Source organism: Simochromis diagramma, unplaced genomic scaffold (genome assembly GCF_900408965.1).
Source record: "Simochromis diagramma unplaced genomic scaffold, fSimDia1.1 OVJJ01000680.1, whole genome shotgun sequence".
NCBI classification, from domain to species: Eukaryota; Metazoa; Chordata; class Actinopteri; order Cichliformes; family Cichlidae; genus Simochromis; species Simochromis diagramma.
Window position 1 is genome coordinate 1,357,357 of NW_024387470.1, and position 20,897 is coordinate 1,378,253.

The 20,897-nt window shown below is 42.2% G+C and overlaps 1 protein-coding gene across 3 annotated transcripts in view; it reads right to left on the minus strand.

The window, feature by feature from the left end:
* Positions 1-437: 437 nt before the first annotated feature.
* Positions 438-20,897, minus strand: part of xirp2a (xin actin binding repeat containing 2a) — a 68,614-nt gene continuing 48,154 nt past the window's right edge. For all 3 annotated transcript variants that reach the window (XM_040014921.1, XM_040014922.1, XM_040014923.1), the window contains 7 exons: positions 13,720-13,857; positions 12,171-12,251; positions 11,933-12,002; positions 11,477-11,580; positions 1,714-10,972; positions 627-760; positions 438-541 (listed from right to left, as the gene is read on the minus strand). In XM_040014921.1, the coding sequence (XP_039870855.1) occupies positions 666-760; positions 1,714-10,972; positions 11,477-11,580; positions 11,933-12,002; positions 12,171-12,251; positions 13,720-13,857 (9,747 nt within the window). In that variant the 3' untranslated portion in view covers positions 438-541; positions 627-665. The remainder of the gene's footprint in view (positions 542-626; positions 761-1,713; positions 10,973-11,476; positions 11,581-11,932; positions 12,003-12,170; positions 12,252-13,719; positions 13,858-20,897) is intronic.

The window sequence follows — 20,897 nt, forward strand, 5'->3', positions numbered from 1 at the left end:
TGCTGGAGTCTCTTCGGGCTTTTTTACACTCTCTGTTAAACAGGCACTCTCATGCACCTTGTTATTTTCCTGGACTCCATTTTGTACTTCAGCTGAAGGAGCAACGGTGTCTTTTATTAATGAGGACTTCACAGGCTGATTTAGGTGCTCGTTTTCCTGAGTTGAGCCCTCCTTAGGGGGCCATGATGGCTTAACCACCTTCAATTCCTCCTCGATTGCAAAGGATTTTTTAGGGGAATCTGGCTGGGGAGGCCACACTACGGAAATCTTATTTGTGGGCTTTTTGCTCTCATCAGCTGATTTGCTTCCATCATAATCCTGGGTGGCTAAGGTACTGTGAGCAGTGGAATATTTGGAATCCATGACTTTCTTTTCAGGTGACGGTGATTTCATGACAGAGTTCTGCGTGTTCTTATTATTCCAAAGTTCTTTGTGTGGTTTTTGTCCAAATCCTTCGTCATAATTTCCTTTGGACTTGAACAGTTGCTTGTAGTGTGGCTTGCAGTACATGCGTCCATGGAGAGAGGCATAGTTGCCAAGGCTGTTTTTTTTAAAGAAAGTAGACAAGTTAAAACAGAGGAAAATAAAAAGACAAAGAATGCGTTTGCTGTGTGAAGTAGCGCCACCTTAGTTTGCCTTTGCAGTGCTCACAGCGAAAGCAGCTTTTATGGAAGTTTTGTTTGTCCGCAATCAGAGATTCCATGGGGTACACTCTCTTCCGACATGCCCTGCAAAGTTCGGACTCTGGAATTCGAATTTTCTGCAAAAGAGAAGGAAACATTTTAATTTGTAATCTGTAACTAATAATAGAGAAATTATTTCTATTAGTTTAAAAAAAACAAATGATAATAAAATAAAGGATTGGAAAAGCTGCAGAAAGCAAAACTTTTAGCAAAGTTCGTAAAGTTAATAAGTAGATGTTTTTTTTAATCAATTATAATTATTTTAGTCATCCTTCAGATTTATCTCGGACCCGACTGTGTTTACTTGAACGCAGTCCAAATCCTTTTGTTTGTTTCTGCTTGATTGTTTTGAGTTTGGTAACTATAAACTGAACAGTTAATAAAAGTTAATAAAACTCTATCAATATTCTATGATTAAGAAGATCGGAAGAGTTCTCAAAAATGGGAGAGAAATTTTATATTTGTGTTAGATGTCATGATTACAATAAATATATCACAATATGAATAATAATAATAATAATAATTATTGATTATTTGGGAATCTTATGCTGTGAAATGAAAAAATGTTGATTCAAAAACCGATGTTGGAAAAAGGAAGCACTGACATGTGGTGAATCCATTTCAGAAAAGAAAAGAATTCACATTAAAGCTGTTGTTTGTTTTTTCCTTGATGAGTTTTCAGGCGGTTCTTTGTTGTTTCACAGACAAAAACAGCATCTCACACCCAGGCAGGAGATATATTAGTTCAATATATTAGCATCATTGCCAGTTTCACACAGCAGACATGTGGATAAACAGGAACAAAATGTAACCTGTGAATATTAAAAAGCATAAAACTGCCAGGATACAAACAGTGAGTTTTAACCTTTCTGACAAATGAAAACACATGAAAGAAAATCAAGTGTTAGAAAAACACATTCTGAAAGTTAATGCTTTTTATCTTTCCACACAGTGCAGCTGATTCCTTAAAAATTCCCCACACAAAGCATGTTCACCACCCCATCATGCCTCATGCCACAGCTCAGTTTACCCGTCACGACACTCTGCTGCTGGTGCGTTATAATCTGCGAAGTCCTCTGCTCCGTGACACTGAAGCCCAGGTTCTGGAAAACTCCTTGGCTTTCAGCCCATGATTGCTGGAAGTTTCTCAGCAGTTCTTCGGAGGAGGCCTCAGGGGGCACAGCAACAGTAGGAACTCTTCCCCTCACAACGTCTGCGTAGGACGGAGGGTTACCACGGGTCAGGGAACTCCCAGAATGCACCTCGCTCCTCATCTGTCTTGTCATATTTCCAAAGTTATCAATGGTGCAGAATTGCTCAGTGACTGATGTCGCTTCAGAGTGACCCGCCTGCCCGGAGCAGGCTGCTTCAGGTTCTCTTCTTTCTATTTGTTCTCTAAGCTCTCTGGCTGCTTGAGAACTATGCTCTCCCGTCTCGAACACATCCTTGATTGCTTTGACATTGAGTGTGGGGATGTCTTCGGTTCTTGGCGCATGTGGTTCAGTCTCTGTTTCCTCTGTGTCACTCCCCAGCCTCTCTGCTATTACAATAGGATCTTTTCTGGTGTAAACTTTTGGTTTCGGAGATTCAAATCTGTTTACAAGCTTTGACAAGTCAACTCTAGGGAGATCCTCTTTAAGAATATCTATGGCAACGGTTTCAGTGACTTCCTCACTATCAGGTCCCAACCGCTCAGGGATATCTATTGGATCCTTCCGGATGTACATCTTTTTAACCTCCGCCCTCTGGGCCTCCTCAAAGAAAGACTTTTTATCCTTTACTGTCATCATGGAATCCACCATTTCTGCGACATCCGTCAAGCCTTGCTCGTTTCTCTCAATGAGGGTCTCCCTGTCGCTAAACGGGGATGTCCGCTCTTTTTCAGCAGCAAAACATTCGGGAACTGGCACGAGAGGAGGAAGGGTGATAATGTGAGAAAGCTTTGATGTGGCATCCCCCAGTTTCACCAGCTTCTCTGAGCGACTCAGTGTGGGAGAAGGTGTGGCCCTGCTAAAGGTAGATGTAGGCGTATGTGACTTGCCATGATGTGGTGGAGGGGTTCCGATTGATTTGTAGGGTGGAGGAGAAGGTGTCACTCTGAGTGGCGAGTCAACTCTCCTGGACTCAATACTAATAAAAGTAGGCGATGGAGTGCGGATGCTTGCTAATGGAGAGGACACCCTGTGATCGGCTCCTTCACTCAGCTCCTTATGCACTCTGTTCTCCTGAGGGGACTTTTTCTCTTCCACTACTTTCTTTTCAGCACTGGAGAAGCCAGTGCTTATCTTTGATATCTTTGCAGTCGCCCCACCGAAAACTTTCTTTTCTGGTCTTGGAGGCACTGGTGGTGGCACGGGCTGGTTGTCTTTGTCTTTTCTTTCCTCCTTTTCCACTGTTGTCAGGTTTTTCTCAAAAAATGCGAGCTTTGCTTCAATTATATTTTTGACATAAACCATCATCTCTTTTAACTTTTTCTTGCTTTGCTGCTTAGCAATTTCACTTAAATTCTTCTTCTCATCTGAGCCCATTATCCAGTCAGGGACTTCACTTAAAATCGTCCTGACAGTGCTGGAGTCTATTTTGCTCGGCGCGCCCTCCAGCTCTTTCATTTGAGTGAGCAGCTTATGAATTACAGTGCATTTCTCCAAATCGGTGATGTCTTCATGGTAAGCCTCGTCTTTGTGGGAAATTTTGCCTGCCCCTTTCACAGACACATCCTTAGGCTCACCTTTTGACTTTCCTGCTTTGATCTGAGTTTTATTTATCTCTACCGCTTGCAGCTTCATTTGCTGTTTTTGCATCTGAACAGCCTCTTGCCTCTGAAGCCTTTGCTGTACCACACTCTCAGTCACAACCACCTCCTCGTGTCTTTGAATCTCCTCTGTCTTCACGCTCTGCTGACTGTGGGAGACAGCTACATGGCCTTGTCCCTGTTGGGTTGCTTCACATGTTATCTTAGCCACCTTGGGTGTTAACACAGTAACTGATGGCGACAGTTTTACTTCTGTCTCATGTTTTTGCACCTGCTTTCCCTTTCTTGTGTGAACGTCTACTTCAACTTCCTTCACAGGTTGGGTCACCTGGCTTTTTTTCTCTTTTCCTTTCACTTCTGTTTTCACCTCAGTTCTCGTGGAAATTAGCTGGTTGCCTTCCAGACTCACTTTGGTTTCACTTTTCTGTGACACATTACTTTTCTCTTGCTGTAAATTCATTTCACTTTTCTTTTGTCCCAAACTGTCACTTTTCTCTTCTTTCTTCTCCACCGGCATCTTAAAGGTTTTTACCTTGAAACTTGGAGTCACCTTTGGAATTTTAGTGGGTTGAGGGGGACTAATTTTCTCCACCTGAGTCAAAGGCACATTAATATTCCTTACATCTTCAGCTTTCAATGTGACCTGGCCTTGAAGATCTACATTTTCATGGGCCGCTCCCTGTGTGGCAGTAACAGACCTGGTGCTAGATTTCTTAATAATCTGCTGCTGCTCTTGGACTGAAAAAGTGGCCAAGTTCGAGCACAACTGGACTTCATTTTGTAAAACCTCATGGTGAGCATGAGAAACAGAAGCAGTCTGATTGGCGGATGTAGTTTGTCCCTTTTTATTAACTTCGGCAAAGGCTAGATTTTTTTCCGAGGATTGCTGTCTGGAAACATTTGAAGATCCAGCAGCTGCTTTCTTATTTACCACTGAGATCAAAGGTTTGCTCAAAGGGATTTGGGAAGTGGCTTTCTTAGAAGGCATGTCCTGGACCGCTATTGCTTGTTTGGAAACAGTTTTAGCTTTTTCGGCCTTTTCTATTGTCGCTATATCTACTTTTTTCTCAGTGTTTTCTGCTGCAGGATGCTGAGCATTAGCATCAAATGACTGTATATTACTTGGGGGAGAAGTGGGGGTATTCACTTTACTCCTCTCCATTTCATCCTTCTCCAGCCTTTCTTGGCGGTACCTTTCCTCTGCAAACATGAGTGGGGTTTTAAATTTGCGAGCATAAGGTCTAGCTTTGGATGCTGAATCAGGTTCTGGAGTTGGAGGCAGTTTAATAGGAGGAACAAATACTTTTTTAGGTGGCTGTGGGCTTTGCTTTTGGACTGATTTTGCAACTGGAATGCTTGATACTTTTGTCTGGGACATTGCTGTTGACTCAGTCTGATTGCTGATTTCAACCTGTTGGGTTATTTCCTGTTTCACCTCCTTAACTTTAGCTTCTACTTTCTTGACTGTTGACACAGCTTTTTCTTGCTCAGGAGGGAGCTGAGGTGGAGGCGGCGGAGGAGTGGGTTGTTTTTTCTGCCATTTGGGCTTAACTTGTATGGGCTGCTGTGGTTCTGGTTGCTTGGGCACTTTGAATAAAGGTCTGCTAATGGGTTTCCCTGGCCTTGCAGGGGAAGGCTGCGGCATTGCATTAAGCTCCTGCTGTGAGGGAGGTGGAGGGAGAAAATCTTGTGCGCTCGCAGAGGGTGGTGGTGGAGGAGGTGGAGGAAGAGGGAAAAATTCGGGCTCAGACTTTATGCATTCCATAGGAGGTGGAGGCGGTGGAGGTGGGGGAGGGAGGTCGCTGTCTTGCCTCATCATCGAAGGCCGGTACATGGGGGGTGTTGGGCTCTCAGTCACCGGTGAAGGCGGTGGAGGGAGGGAGAGCTCAGACTCTGATGGGGGAGGCGGCGAGGACGGAGGAGGGGGAAAGTGAATCTCTGGCTTCACTGGCTTTTTATTCACACCTTTCCCTCTCATGTCAAGGCTATGGTTATCCACCTTCATCTTCTTTACGTTCTGTTTTTGTACGAGAGCCTTATTTTCTGTTTGCTTTTGACACATTGACACCTGCTCCGTTACATTTTGCTTGTGCACAACAGTTTTCTCCGTCACCGTAGTGTGCACCTGTTTGATCGTCTTTGTCTCACACATTTGCCTGTTTGAAATATTCGCCTGTGATGTGCTTTGCTCCTCTTTCACCACCGACACATCAGCAGCCCTCACATCTGTTTGATCTTTATTAATCATTTGTTTATTCTTTATCATAACAGGCTTGGTTGCCTGTATTTTCTGTTTCTGTTCTTTCGTGCTCTTCAGTTGAGAGGCCCCTGCAGGATTGTCTGTTTTGGCTACAGTAACAGAGCGGTCCTCTTGGGTTATTACCTGCGTTTTCAACGATTTGTTTTCATGCTGCTTCTGTGTGTGCTTCTGTGACTCACCACTCAGAGAGAGGTTTTTCACAGCGGGGGCTGGACTGACTGCAACACTCTCGCTCTTAACTTCATGTGCACATTCATGCTTCTCTTGTTTTACAGTTAATGTGTTTTGCATGGGCGCTTTTCCCTTCTTGGCAGGATACATGCGTTTGGGTTTTGAATACTGCTTTTTTTGCATTAGGCACTTTATTGTCCCTTGAACGTCACCTTTCACAACATCTTCTTTTTCCACCTGTGTCATCTCCTGTCCTTCATAAAGCGATTTAATGGATGTTTTCACATCCCCTTCATGGCTCCCTCTGTGTTGCATTCTTGGGGACGTTGTTGGCTGCAGCAAGAGCTGGATGGTGGCTTTAACATCACCTTGCTCGCTCACTTGGTGCTGATAAACCTTTTTCTCGTTTGATGCCTCATGTAAACTTTGCATGGCTGTGTGGATATTTCCTTTAACAATCTCCTCTTTTTCCACCTCTTTCACAGCTTGCTTTGCCTCCTCGAGGGACTTCAAGGTGCCCTTAATATCACCTGGCACTAAATCTTCAACAGCTGCGTCGGTTTTGCTGGACGCAGATTTCTCCAGTGACTCGAGAGCACCCCTGATGTCTCCCTTGATGATTTCAGGCTTTTCCATTTCTTTGGCTTGATTCTGGGCCTCCTCCAGAGACTTCATAGTAGTGGGTATGTCTCCTTTTACCACCTCCTCTTTCTCTATTACCACTTTCTGATTGATGGCTTGGGTCAGTGAATCCAAAGCTGCACTGAGGTTGCCTTTAACAATGTCCTTTTTCTCTAGATTTCTGTATGTGACAGTAGGCTCTGTCATAAAAACCTTAACAATGCTGTGCACATCACCAGGAACTATATCATCCTCTGTTACTGTGCGACCGATCTCTTGCTGGTTCTTCCGCAGCAATATTTTGGTCTCCTCGATGTCGCCGCCTATGATGCGCTCTTTTTGGACTTTTTCTTGGAGTTCATCCGATTCATACTGGAGCTGCCTCAGGTAATCCAAAGCTCCGGACTCAATGCATGTGGAGTAAAAGCTGACATTACCCCGCTCCGTGTCTAAAACCTTTATCTTTTTAGAGTCTTCTCCATCTGAGTTGGAGAGAAGGCGATAAAGAGTTTTGCTGACATTTCCTTGAATGATATCCTCTTTTTCCATGCCAGCCCTCTCCTCCTTATTTAAAAGAGAGTAGATAGTCATCCTAACGTCTCCTTTCTCATCCTCTTGAATCAGAATGCCACGCTTGGAGGAGCCTTCCCTCTTGAGGAGATTGCTCATGGCCTCTTGAATGTCACCACGGATAATTTCCTCTTTCTCAACATTGATTCCCCTTTCCTGGTTGAATAGCTGGATCACAGTGGTGCTGATGTCCCCACGCTCCTCCTCGTCGATAGTTATGACCCTTTCAGTGGTCTCCCTGCGGTTCAGGAGGTTCATCATTATGTTGCTCAGATCCCCTCTAATAATCTCTTCTTTTTGGATCTGAGGAGTCTCCTGGTTCATGAGTTTATACTTTGCCATGCGGACATCCCCAATCTCATCCGCTTCAATAAGAATACCCTGTGAGTCTACCATTTTCTGAGAATAAAGTTCCTCAAGTGTTTCTTTGACACTTTTACCAATTATCTCTGTCTTTTCCACATTGCTCTCATTGAATTCATGAAATGGAGTGCTTTCAAACAGCCATGTTGTCGTCTTCACATCAGCCTGTGGGATTTCCTCCTTTATCACAACAAGATCTGTGCCATCACTCTCTTTGATTCTATCAAGCGGCTGCTTCTCAAAGAGCCACACAGACTGCTTGACATCCCCTTTCATTACTTCCTCTTTTGTCACTCTTTCCATGCCATCATACTCTGCGCCATCGCTGCGTATCTCATCAATCGTGCGGGTTTCAAACATCCATGTGGCAGCTCTAACGTCGCCTTTTTGGATTTCACTCATGCTAACAGTTCTGATGTACTTTTGAGACAGCTCATCAGTCTCAAAACGCTGCTTATTTTTCTTCACATCGCCGCCTTGGATATCTTCAACTGTCTTTGACCTCACTTTTATCTCCTCTGTAATTTCGTCCAGAGGTTGCGTTTCAAACCTCCACCTGGCAGAGCTAACATCCTTTTTGCTGATACCTTCCTCAGTCACAGCTTTAATAACATACACCTCCTCAGAATCTCTAATTGAATCCAAAGGCTTTGTCTCAAACAGCCATCGGGCCCCCACCACATCTCCTCTCATGATTTCTTCTTTAGTAACTGTAGTTACTTCATGATAGTGGCCTTCTTTGTCACAGATGGCATAGAGAGGCTGGGTTTCAAACATCATGGTGTAATTTTTTACATCCCCTTTCTCTATTTCATCTCTAAAGATACTGGAGAGTTTTGAAATATCACTCTTGGTGGACTCCTCTTTAATTTGATCCAGAGAGAATGTCTCAAAAATAAAGCGGCCTTTATCAACATCACCTCCCTGAACATCAGTTACCGTGCGAATTTCCCTTGCCTCAGTGCCTTCATCACGGATCGCATCAATCGGCTGGTTCTCGAACTTCCAAGTGCAGTTGACCACATTTCCCCTCTGGAGGTCCTGAGCTTGTTGCACCTTCAGCTTCTGCATTGTCTCCTCAGAGGTGGAGCTCATAATGTCAGAGGAGCAATTCTCAAAAATGTACTTCATCCTGGAAACATCACCGGACTGGATGTCGATTTCTGTGACTCTCCTGAAAGAGCTGCTGTCCTCCCCAGTGATGTTTTCCAGATTCTCTGTTTCAAAGAGGAAGCGAGCCAGCCGCACGTCTTTTCCCTGAACGTCCTCCTGCTTTACAGTGCAGGTCTTCAGGATGGTCTCTGACTCTGAATGATCTCGTATGTTGTCTAGTGTCTGTGTCTCAAAGAGCCAAGTACATGTTTTCACGTCACCTTTTTGCACTTCTTCAACATCGGACTCACTCTTATCCACTTTTTCATACAAAACATCCATTGGCTGAGTTTCAAATAGCCACCTACAAGTCTTTACATCTCCTTTCTCAATCTGAATACTTTTGTTAGTTTTATTATCTTCATTCTCAAAATTACCGAAAAATTGAATGGTGTCAAGTGGTTGGGTTTCAAACAGCCACTTGGCTGTTTTGACATCCCCTGACTCAATTTCCTGTTTAGATATGCCCTTTATGATCTGAAACTTACTAATGCTTTCATCAAATTCATCAATAGGACGCGTCTCGAACATCCATCTGCAACTGCGAACGTCTCCTTTCACAATCTCCTCACGCCTCACAGTCCTTACCTCATGGTAATGGCCAGAGCTGTCTTGCATAGCATACAATGGGGTTGATTCAAAGAGAACTCTGTTGGACTTGACATAGCCACTTGTGACACCTTCGACCTGAATTTTCTGCATTCCCTCACATTTACTTAAATCCATGCTTTCAAACCTTTCTTTGTAGTTTGTCACATCCCCTTTGTCAAGCGCTTCAATATTCACAGTTCTTGTAATCTCCTTTTTCTCCTCCCTTATATTCTCCAAGGGCTGACTTTCAAACACCCACCTTTGATGCCTCACGTCACCCTTTTCTTCTTCTGTTGCCATTGTTTTCTTAAGTTTTCCTACTTCAACCAGCTCTTTCAGATTTTCCATTGGTACTGTTTCAAACAGATGTTTGGCTGATTGAACATCACCTCCTACAATCTCCTCAGAGGGTAAAGGTCGAGCATTGGCATTATCTTTCAGAGTATCCATAGGCTGAGTCTCGAAAACAAGACAGTGGTTCCTTACATCAGCTCCAATTATTTCATCTTTTTCCTTCTTTGAGCTCTCCCATTCTTCATCCTTGATCGTGTCGAGTGTCTTTGTCTCGAAAAGCCATCTACCTTTGTTCACACCACCTTGAATGTTATCCTCCATGGAAATCCCACATATCAGCTTTACTTTGGCAGGGTCTCTGTTGATCATATCCAGAGGCTGGGTTTCAAACATCCAACGTGATGTCTTCACATCTCCTTTTTCTGTCTCCTCTCTGCGAATGGTAGTGATTTCCAGCATCTCTCCTGAATCGCCTCTGATGACACACATGGGCAGTGTGTCAAACATGCGGGACGTTGTCTTCACATTGCCCTTAATTTCTTCCAGCTCAGACTTCAGGTTGAGGAAGTGACTCTCCTCGATTGTTTCTGTTTTACCCAACCAATCCAGATGCTGGGTCTCAAACAGATACCTGGCGGTTTTCACATCTCCACCAGTAATGTCTTTAGTCACACAAGCATCCGTCTCCTGTTCATCTTCTTGGTAGATCTTATTCAGATAATCAAGCGGCTGCGTTTCAAAGAGCCACGTCGCAGTACGGACATCTCCTCTTGCTAGATCGGTCTGTTTTTGCGATTGCTCAGTTGTATCGGATGTTTCTGCGCCCAGAGTGTCTATAGGCTGCGTCTCGAACATCCAAGCTGTGTATCTGACATCTTTGCCAGCAATTATTTCCTGCTGGGCAATAGTCTTCTCATCATTCTCATCAGGGGTATCGTCTTTAATCGTATCTAAGGGCTTGTTTTCAAACATCCAGCGCATGGACTGCACTTCACCTTTAAGGATCTCATCCCACTCCAGGTATTCTCTGTCAGGGCTCGAACACTTACTGGAGCTGTTGCCATCATTTTCAAACATATAGCACACCTGCTGGACGTCACCCACCCCTTCCTTGCTCTCCAACTCTGTCATTTCTGCTTCACTGAGCTGACTTAAAATGTCAACTTCAAGGTTTTTGCGCACTTCTGGGTGTATGTGTTTGTAGAGGCGCTTTATTTCAGCCATGCTCTTGTGTTTTAAGTACTGTTCCCTGTTAATAGTATACTTATGTTGAGATGTTGACTCCTGAGGCTGAGGAGAGACAATGTGGTCTGGGACTTTTTGTGACACCTGCAGCAGGTTTGCGGGTGGAGGAGGGAAATGGTCTGTCACCTCAGAAGCCACTGTTGAAGCAGATGCTACTGATGAAGCAGAAGCTGTCTTTACAGTGGAAGAAGCTTCATATCTTGTCATAGCAGACTTTTTAGAGTTCTGGTTCACTGGTGCCCACTGAAACTTGTCAAAATCCACATCAACCTATGATTCACAAGATGTTTTCATCACAAAGAGAGGAACAGTGAGGTTAGAATCGTATTTGGAAAAAATATGTTGATTTTGTGGAATGAAAAGTAGTGGAGAGGAAAGCTTTGAAGCTGAGCAGGCATTAAGAAGTTGCACATTTTACACCTCAAATGAAAATGATTGGAAAAGTTAAAGCTAGACGCAAATAATTCTAATTTGGATGTAAATGCACAAAAGCTGACACATCTTGATTGAAATACTCATTGAACTGCAGACAGTAATGCGACTGTTCTTTTTTGTGTGTGTTTTTCTGGGGTTTCTCTTTAACGGTGAGAGAAACTGTCAGACTTCAGCTGTGTAATGACATGAGGCCTTTTATCCAATCCAATTTATTCCCCATCAACTCATGGCATGCGCAATTTCCTTTTGATGATTTCATGATGTGGCCATATCCTCATACTGATACCTAATAAACAACCCAAACTATCATCTATTTCGATAAACAGACAGCATCATTACCTTAATTTCCTTGGCTGGTGCAGCTTCCTCAATCGTTTTTTCATACTGCTGCTTCAAAGCCTGAGTGGAAACCTTTGGTACGTCCTCTCCTCTGACAAGCATAACTGAATTAGACACAAGAAGAAGGCTGCCTCATTAAGTCATTCGTAGTGGGGAAGCTCAGGGGGTTTGGAAAGAGAAATAAATCATTTCATTAAAAACCTGAGTAGTTTTCATTTTCTGAAACCATGCAGTGGTGATTGCCCAATTTCCCCTTTCCAATATTTTACTTTCCTGACTTTGCCCTGATTAGATTTGCTGCTATGCACTGAATATAAAATCATCAGAACTCCATCTCATTTTCAGAGCTCTTCCCTTATTCAGCGTGTAGAGAGAACAATTATTAATATGCAGCACGTAAGGGGTGCTGTGATAAAAACCTGTAAATCACAGTATAAAAGGCATGAGCAGAATAACCTGTTTCATTGTAGTGGTTCCCGTAACTGGCAGCCGCGTCGTTCTGGTGGATTCTTTGATTGTGGCTCGCCTGTGAAAAGACAAATCAACAGTATACTGGCAACTGCACTCAAGCCTTGGACTGTTTTTAGTCAATGAGATATAAAAGGCTCGGTATAAGGCTCATTTACTAAAGAATTAATAGTAAGGTCTGTGTGTATTACAGGTAAGATGCTACCCTATAACTTATGACAAATACCTCTTCGAGAGAGAGGGCTGTGGTGGGGGTGAGCTCTCTGGCACTGCTTCTCGCTGTCACCTCGGAGGAGCTTGACATCTCCTGTCAAACAGAAAAATGGGAATGTGGACATGCTGAACCCCTCTCAGTGTGCCAACACACTCCCACAGCTAAAAAATAGCCACATACACACTAAGAAAGAAGTTTTATCACCTCATGACTGCGAGCTGTTGGAAACAGCGGGACGGAAGCAATTTTTATACCATGAAAAAGGTTAATAAAGCCCCTCTGTGGTCGGTAACAAATGTTTTTCCATTACTATGCTGCTTCTCAGGGAGCTGCTAAGTTCGAATGCTGCCAAAGGAGGATTTTGGTGTTGGAGAGAAAAAGCAATAGATTACAAAAATTGTATAAAACTGAATCAGCCTTTTCCTCCACTGTGATTCATGCAATTTTGAAGGAGATGAAAGAGATGGATGATATTTGAGCTTGTATCCTCTGCTGTTAACATGAAAGATACATGGAGGGAGGGGGTTCTGCGCTTCAAAAACCACTTATGTCATAATGCGAGCTTTCCTGATGCAAAACACGCATTCAATATTACACCTGTGCAAAAAAAAAAAAAAAAAAAAAAAAACTTGAGGGGAAAGTGGTTTTGCCTTTGCTGCATAGAAGCAAAGGCAAAACCACTCGATGAGATACACTCAGACATTTCCCCTCATGTACAACTATGTAAAATTTAGCATTCAGCAAGGTCCTCGTGGCTCGATGAATCCACTCTGCTTCCACGCCTGAATGAGCAGATGGGGAAAAATGTATGAAAGGCCGGAATTGACCTTACTTCACTGAGATCCGGCCTCTGTCCCAAGCTGCTAGTAACACGTTCTGGCATTTTCCTCACGCACTGGATGACAGAGTCACATGGACAAGCAAAGTTGAAGGTGCCCTCTTTGATTTGACCTGCCACGACACCTCAGCAATGCCAGCCAAGGTTTTCCAATAAAACGCTACAGTAGAATTCAAATTATCCAGTCGCTTTCACATGTTTCTCACGTTACACGAAGCTTGTGATCAGACAGGACAGCGCAGCTCTGTTTTCCAAGTTATGTAGGAAGAAGAAAAATGTTCCCTTTCATCTGCCACCTTCACTATCTCTAACAATTCATTGGTTTAGGAAAGGTTACGCAGTCCATATCACAAACTTACTCCAGCCTCAGATTTTCCACTCTGCTTTTGTGACATAATTCCATAGTGTAGTGGTTTATTTTTTTATTTTTTGCTGGCTCAGCACCAGTAAAATACCAAAATCCCTTTTGGGACTGCATAGATTCGGATGTTTGGTGCAAAACTCTTCCACATTCAAATGTGGACAGATACCTGGTGTGCCTTCAACTACCCCCTTGTGATGAGGAAACGGCTTAAAATGCACCATTACATCTGATCATAAAAAGAAAATGTATGAAATATATTTCCTTGGAAAATAACAACTATAACTAATCTTTTGTTTTATCTAAAATCATCACAGCTTGTCAACACATAGAATATGTATTGACCATGCTTATGGTCTCACCTGGACAGATCTCTGCTGGAAGTGAACCTGGGTGATGGTAGACTGAGAGGAGGAGGAGGCAAACTCCTGGTTCTCAAACTGTCTCTTCACACTGGCCAGCCCTCCAGGCAGCGAACAAGCCTCTGACTCATGCATCATCTATCAGCAGAAAGCAGATGGCAAAAATCACCCCAGAGTGTCCATCTACACAGGTGTTATAGATTAAAACGGTCAAATGGTAATAATATCCCATTTTCTCCATGTTTGGCATAAACAAGTTTCGTAAGACTTATTTTGTGGCACTTGTATGTATTTTTGCTCATAAAAAATAATATTTACTGAATGAAAGTGGCCACTTTTATGATTAAATTCCATTATACCTTGTATAAGCCTTATCATTTCCTTTTGGACAGACTGTCAATCTGCTGTTTCTCTCAGGGGATTGGATCTGACCTTGATAAACTAAACTCTGTTCTCACTGTTTGTGTTATGTTATACTTGTTTGCATTATGCTAGTACAAAAAAGTGAAAGAAATTGCATTATGCTAATACTTTCAGAATCCTAGGCACTATAAGTGCTCTTTTAACCAAGAAATCACTGCTGTGCCATTAACATTCATTTTTCTTTAGAACTCTAGGTTGTAAAGATTGGATGTATCTTCAGATAAACCTGAGAAACATGCAGGTGCCCAGCAGGAATTCATTTGCTTTTTGCATATAGTGCAACAGAGATCGAAACAGCAGTGGAAAATATAGTCTTTCAGATTATTCGGTTAAATAAAACGCAAGGAAGGAATTATTCTTTAAACTAGAGCTTACAAAGTAACAATTTCTTGGCAAAGAAAGAAAAGGAGGACGATTGATGATCACTGAGTAAATCACATCTGTATCGAGAAAGCATTCTCGCCCTCTGAGATCTGGGTAAGAATGCAATCTGACTTTTTGATAAAATAATCTCCTTTTGGGATTGTTAGTTACAGCCTAAGTAAGACATTTATATGCTGACTTCTGCATACACAGCCAAGTTTGTGGCTGTTGATATTTGTGCTTGTGTGTGAGAATGTATTTGTAACATACTGACTCGCCACCTTCCCTCTTTTATACAAATGAGGGCTACTGTGATATTTGCAAGTTATTGCAGAGCAGTTCTGGTTGCTACAACAGATATTGATAATGATAATCATTCACATGGCCACGTGAGTATGTTAGAGACACATTCGGAATGTATTGAATATGTCTCCTTTAAACTGACGTCTAGAATCAGAAAGATGTAGTGAAGTCACGAGCCATTTAGATTGCGAATTACTATATACCTGTAGGAAGAGCACTTTTGTAAAATTGACAGTGTAGGAATGGACTGGTACTTTCTACTGTATGTAACATTCACATGCATTCACACTTTGATGAACACATCAGAGAGCAACCCTTTCCTGTTGCCCAAGGATATTTCACGATGCAGACTGGAGCAGCCAGGGAGAAAACCACCAACCTTCCAGTTAGTGGATGACCTGCTCTACCTTCCAAATAAAAAAAAATCCACACTTGCCCCGCGGGCAGTCTTTTATGTTCAGGTCCTCTAAAAGAGACCTGGGAGCTTGAGGGTCCTGCGGGGTATCTTTGCTGTTCCTAGGACTGCACTCTTCTGGACAAAGATGTTGGATGTTGCTCCTGGGATCACTTGATAAACCACTCGCCCAGTTTGGGGGTCACGGCCTCAGTTGTTTAGATTACCACTGGGGGACTGGTATTGAGCCATGTGCCTGTTCATCTTTGCTGCTATGATGTCTGACAGGAGCTGCTGTTTTGTGCTGAGGCAGATCGTGGCTCAAGAGTTGGGAGTTCGTCTTGTAATCGGAAGGTTGCCGGTTCGAGCCCCGGCTTGGACAGTCTCGGTCGTTGTGTCCTTGGGCAAGACACTTCATCCGTTGCCTACTGGTGGTGGTCAGAGGGCCCGGTGGCGCCAGTGTCCGGCAGCCTCGCCTCTGTCAGTGCGCCCCAGGGTGGCTGTGGCTACAATGTAGCTTGCCATCACCAGTGTGTGAATGGGTGGATGACTGGTTGTGTAAAGCGCTTTGGGGTCCTTAGGGACTAGTAAAGCGCTATACAAATACAGGCCATTTACCATTTACCAAAAATGACATTTTCATATTTCTAATTCAACAAATGAGATACTGAACCTGAAAAAGTGAGCCTGAGATGTGTTGTGATGATTTTGTTGTTGCATAGTGGATGTTTCGCAGGTCTTTAGGCAGATCCCTTCTTAATAACTGCTATGAGTAGCTACATTGGTAAAATTGCGATAGTTTAGATACTACAAGAATAGACAGACTTTGTGTTGATAGAAATGTAATCAGGGTGTCATTACAATTTGTACAGGGCATATTCTTTTGTATTCTATGTATTGTGACTCGTTGAATAGACAGCCTTGCTATATTAATAATGAATACTCTTGATCAAGACCTCTGCTATTATTAAGCATGCTGTTACGTGTATATTGACATAACAAACAGCTGTAAAAGGTGGAGAGCAAAAAACCATGGAAATTCCATCTGGTGAGTAGCCTCCTCCCTTTCGTATTCACAGCTACTGACCCACAACCCCGCTCCCCTCACACCCACATATGCATACACATCCAGATGCAGCTGTCAGTAGACACCACGTGAGAGTCAGCTAAGGTTGGAGTGCTTTACAGTGATGTTAGTGCTTGTTGCCTTGCAGACTCCTGACGAGCAATGAGTTTATGCAGTGGAAATCACCATCATGGAGCTATTTGAGCCATTTTTCTGTTAGTGTGTGTTTATAGTTTGCATGCTCTGGTTTGTCACGTGCAGTAGGGTGATAGTGGGAGGTGGGTTCTCTTCTGGAAACATGCCAGAGTGGCCAGATGAATGCTCCACATTGATTATTTATCAGCTTCAGATGAAAGTTGACGATGGTTTTAATGAAAAACTGAAGCCTCCATCCTTCCCCTCTTATGTTGTCTGGCAAAGAAAACATTAACAGACTTCACTGCAGCTGCTTCAACCTTGTCGTTTACTGTAAAACATTTAAATGGTGGGAAGTAGTGATAGGCTTTTATGTGCTTTAGGATGAAGAGCATATTTTACAAATAAGGAAAAGGTGATTTCCAGCAGGTACGGTTTTGTTTTAGAAACAGAGCAGGCTTACCGTATTGGCCTTGGCTTACAAAACTGCTCCCACAGTTGAATTAGTGATTTTTAAAATTACATGCTGACTCTTCGAAGCCTCTGAGACTGTTTTGTCCTTGATGATGACTAATGACTCAAGGATATTCTGGAAGGTTTTTTTTTCCATTTTTTGTGGGTTTAATTAAAGAAGAAATAATGTTTGAAGCTCTGATGATGACTATTTTTCTTTAAATTATGCCTACAGTTACAATGAGTAGGCCATGGTAGTTTTTTTTTGCTCTATCAATTTGTACAGTAACAAATTGAACAAATGCGTTAGACCTTGATTTTTACATAATCCACTGGTTAAATGTTGACTGAAATAGTTTACTGAAAAGGTTTTAGTCTCACATCTAATAAAAAAGTGATCAAAATAAATCTTATAACTGTAATACACACATAGAATAAAAAATCCAGGTTGATCCGGTTTGTCCTTCCTCCTGGTTACCCTTCCTGCAGGCATTATCCTCCCCAGTGGGCAGAGTTCTCTGTTCCCGCTCCTCAGTCTGACACAGTGTTGCTGATCATCATCATTAGCCCAAGTATAACACGACCACCTGATCCATCCAGTATTCACCAGATAGTCTGCCTCTCTCAAAGCCAAATCTAACCTCATTGTTTAAACTTCTGATTTCCTGGTCGTATATTTAGGGCCTGAGTACTGAGAGTGTGAAGGCTCTATTGTATCTGCTCCATTTCTTCTTATTATTCAGGCAAAACAAAGTGCCATTTTGAGGGCTTTAACATGCTCAAAAACTCATGAAATTTTGCACAAGTGTCAGGTCTGGTGAAAAGTTTTGTATTGTAATGGTTTCACATATGGGCGGTACAAAATGACTCTGGAGCGCCACCTATGCGTTGTTAAATGAAGTCCTACAAATACATAATTTGAGCTACATGAATGAACTTTGGCCCACATGTGTATCATGCTGAGACGAACAAAAAAGTCAGTGGGACCATTGACGCAAACCCAACAGGAAATCTGCCATTTTGGATTGAAGGTGATTTAGCCATTTCCATGCCTTTTTTCCAAGTTTTGTGAACTCCTCATAGAGATTTGATTGGATCAGCTTCATATTTGGTCAGTCTCAACTACACACCTGGGCCATATTAAATTGCGGAGCTTTTGAGTTTTCGGACAAGAGTGTGGCCATGGCGCCACGGCGAATTTTAATCATTTGCCATGAAATTCTTATTTGCTTCTGACATATGATAAGGCTTCGCCCCTGAACATATTTCAACTGCTATATTTGACAGCAGCAACAGCGCCACCTAGTGGGAACAGGAAATGTCATGTTTTACACTTTGGGGTACAGTATAGAGGTGGGTGACCCACGTAGCCTGAAATTTCTCCAGGAAAGCATTAAGGGGTTGGACTTGGCAATACATTGAAAACTGAGTTTTCACAGCAGAGTGTGACCCCAGCAACATGGCGAACATTGATGTTTTGCCATGAAGAACGAAATTGCTATAACTCAAAGAAATCTAGTCTGTCTTACACTTTGATGCACTGTTCCTCACAGGTTGTTTAGATCAACCTGAAAAGTAGTGAGAATAAACATCAGTCCCTCTTGATGGTTCAGTGAGACAATTGTGAGTTTAAGTTGAACGGCGCACCCAGGTGGCAAGTTGATTCACCCTGAAACAAGAAGAAGCTTTTGAGGGGCTTGGAAAGCTCACAAATTCTTGAAATTTTGCACACTCCTCCAATGTGAGGACGGCTTTCTTGATATGTAATTATTTTCATGTAATATTTCAAAATGGCTCCACAGTGCCCCCTACAAAATTTCAAAAGACCAGCCCCTGCTCTATGTTTCATCTATGAGTCTGAACACTTGGTAAGCTTATGTAAGATATCAAGATGTACAAAAAAGTCTCTTGGAGCAATAGCCCAAATCCAACAGGAAGTCAGCCATTTTAAAATTCAAGTGTAATTTTGGCGACATTTTCCCCTCTTTTCAGGCCTCGTACTTTGACAAACTCCTCCTAGGGATTTCATCATATCGACACAATCTCATGAAATGGACGCATGGAACCTAAAGACCGTTGTGATGTTAAATTGAGAAGCTTTTTATGTTTGGCGAAACGGGGTGGTCATGGCGGTACGTGGAGTTTCAATCACTCGCCAAAAAACAGTAATCTGCTGTCACTCAAAAACACAATGTCCAATCTCTCCCAAACATCGCAGGCATCAGTTGGGAGTCCAGCTCGGAAAGGTTTGATATGCCAGTATAATTTGTCAGTAATGGTTAGAGCGCCACCTAGTAGGACGACTATAATCATCATTGAACGAGATGAAATTTTAAGATGAAATTCCCAGTGTTTACCTTTGCTCAGTTCCCCATGGTAACAAATTCATAAGAAAGACTGTAAACTTTTCACTGAGTCTCTCTTGGTTCTGCATTCGGGTCCCATTTGCTAACAGGCCACATGGTCTTGACAGTGGCTGGAAATCTATTATCAATTGTATTATTACATTGTTACCAAAGCCTGTAATAGACAGCCAATGAGGTCATTTCACTATCTGATGTCCTTTTTAATTAAAAAACAAAAAACCCAGTTATCATGCTGTTTTTTTCTGTTCACCTTTGTTTAAAAAGATGCAGAAGTACCTTTTATATTTTGTATATTTTGGTGTTTTTTGCACACACCAGGAGTGACACATGGGCCAATTAAATACTAGTTTGTATTGCATGGTTCATGCTACACAATACCTTATCTAATTAGACAACACAATGTTACATCTAAAAATAGACATAAATTAAAATATACTAAGGCCCCTCGTGGGTCATCCTTTATATTACTGTTGTCTTGTAGCCGCAGTTAGTAATTGTTGCTGTTGCTGAACCCTCAGCTTGTTTTCATACTCAGAAGAAACTAGCTGTATATATTTTATAGGTGTGTCCGTTTCCTGTTAACAATGACTGAAGCTGGGCAAGATGAGGGACAAGTAGTGTTTTCTGGTGTTTTGGCATGTACATTGTTAATACACCTCTGGTCATTCATGTTAAACTGAGACCAGCGTGTGAGGCAAGCTGCTGCTGGCTCTGCTTTCAGCGAGCTAGGATCAGTTACGATGGGTGATTTCAGTTTTTTATAGTTTCCTTCTTAAAGAAATGGTTTATAAAATTCTTCTACTGCTTCTCATTGTCAGCTAATAGTACTTTTTTTGGTAATATAGTAGATTAATATTTACTCTCAAATTAATCAGCAAGGAAAGAGTGCAGAAAGGTGCAGACATCCATGTAGAGTGCAGACAGGCAGCACAAACAGTATGTTTGTGTGCTGTTGGGGTGCAGGGTGGGGGCATAAATTTACTGCTCTAGAGTCATAAATTCTTAGCCTTAGTTGGCTGTAAAACATGACCAATGTCAACATGTCTTTCAGGAAGGAGATGGCAGAGTCCACTCTGTGTAACAATTTCATCTGAAGTGCGCACACAATACTGGCCATGATTGTAAGAAAGAAAAACCTACTTTGCACCAGTCTCTGGATCATAGTGAAAGAACAGCATGGCCCATCAGTGCTTTAGTCTACAGCTTTGCTGAGCTGTTCTCCTGGCTAATATCAGGCTGATATTGTGTAATTTGAACCCTGCATTAGTGGTCACAAGCAAAAGGGGTTGAAAAACCTCGCTTAAAATATTTACAATATGTTATGTTTTATAAGCTCATCTAATTTTTCTTTAAATATTTGCTTAATAATTTACATGCTCAATTTTCTGTGAATGTCACTTTTTCTTTCTTGAAATTTTTACAATAATAATAGACTGTTTTCCATTCATCTAATGCATGATTTGGATCTTTTTTTCATAAAATACTCCATCAATTTTTATTTAATCATTACATAATTGTGTAGAATTTAGCTGACAGCCAAATGCCTGCTGATTTATTAGAAATATGTAATAAAATAAACTGGAATGAAAAAAACGATTCACTTCCAGATTGACCAGTTTTGTAAGAAAACACTACTAGATGATTCCTCTTGACTTCCATTCACTCTAGAGATTTG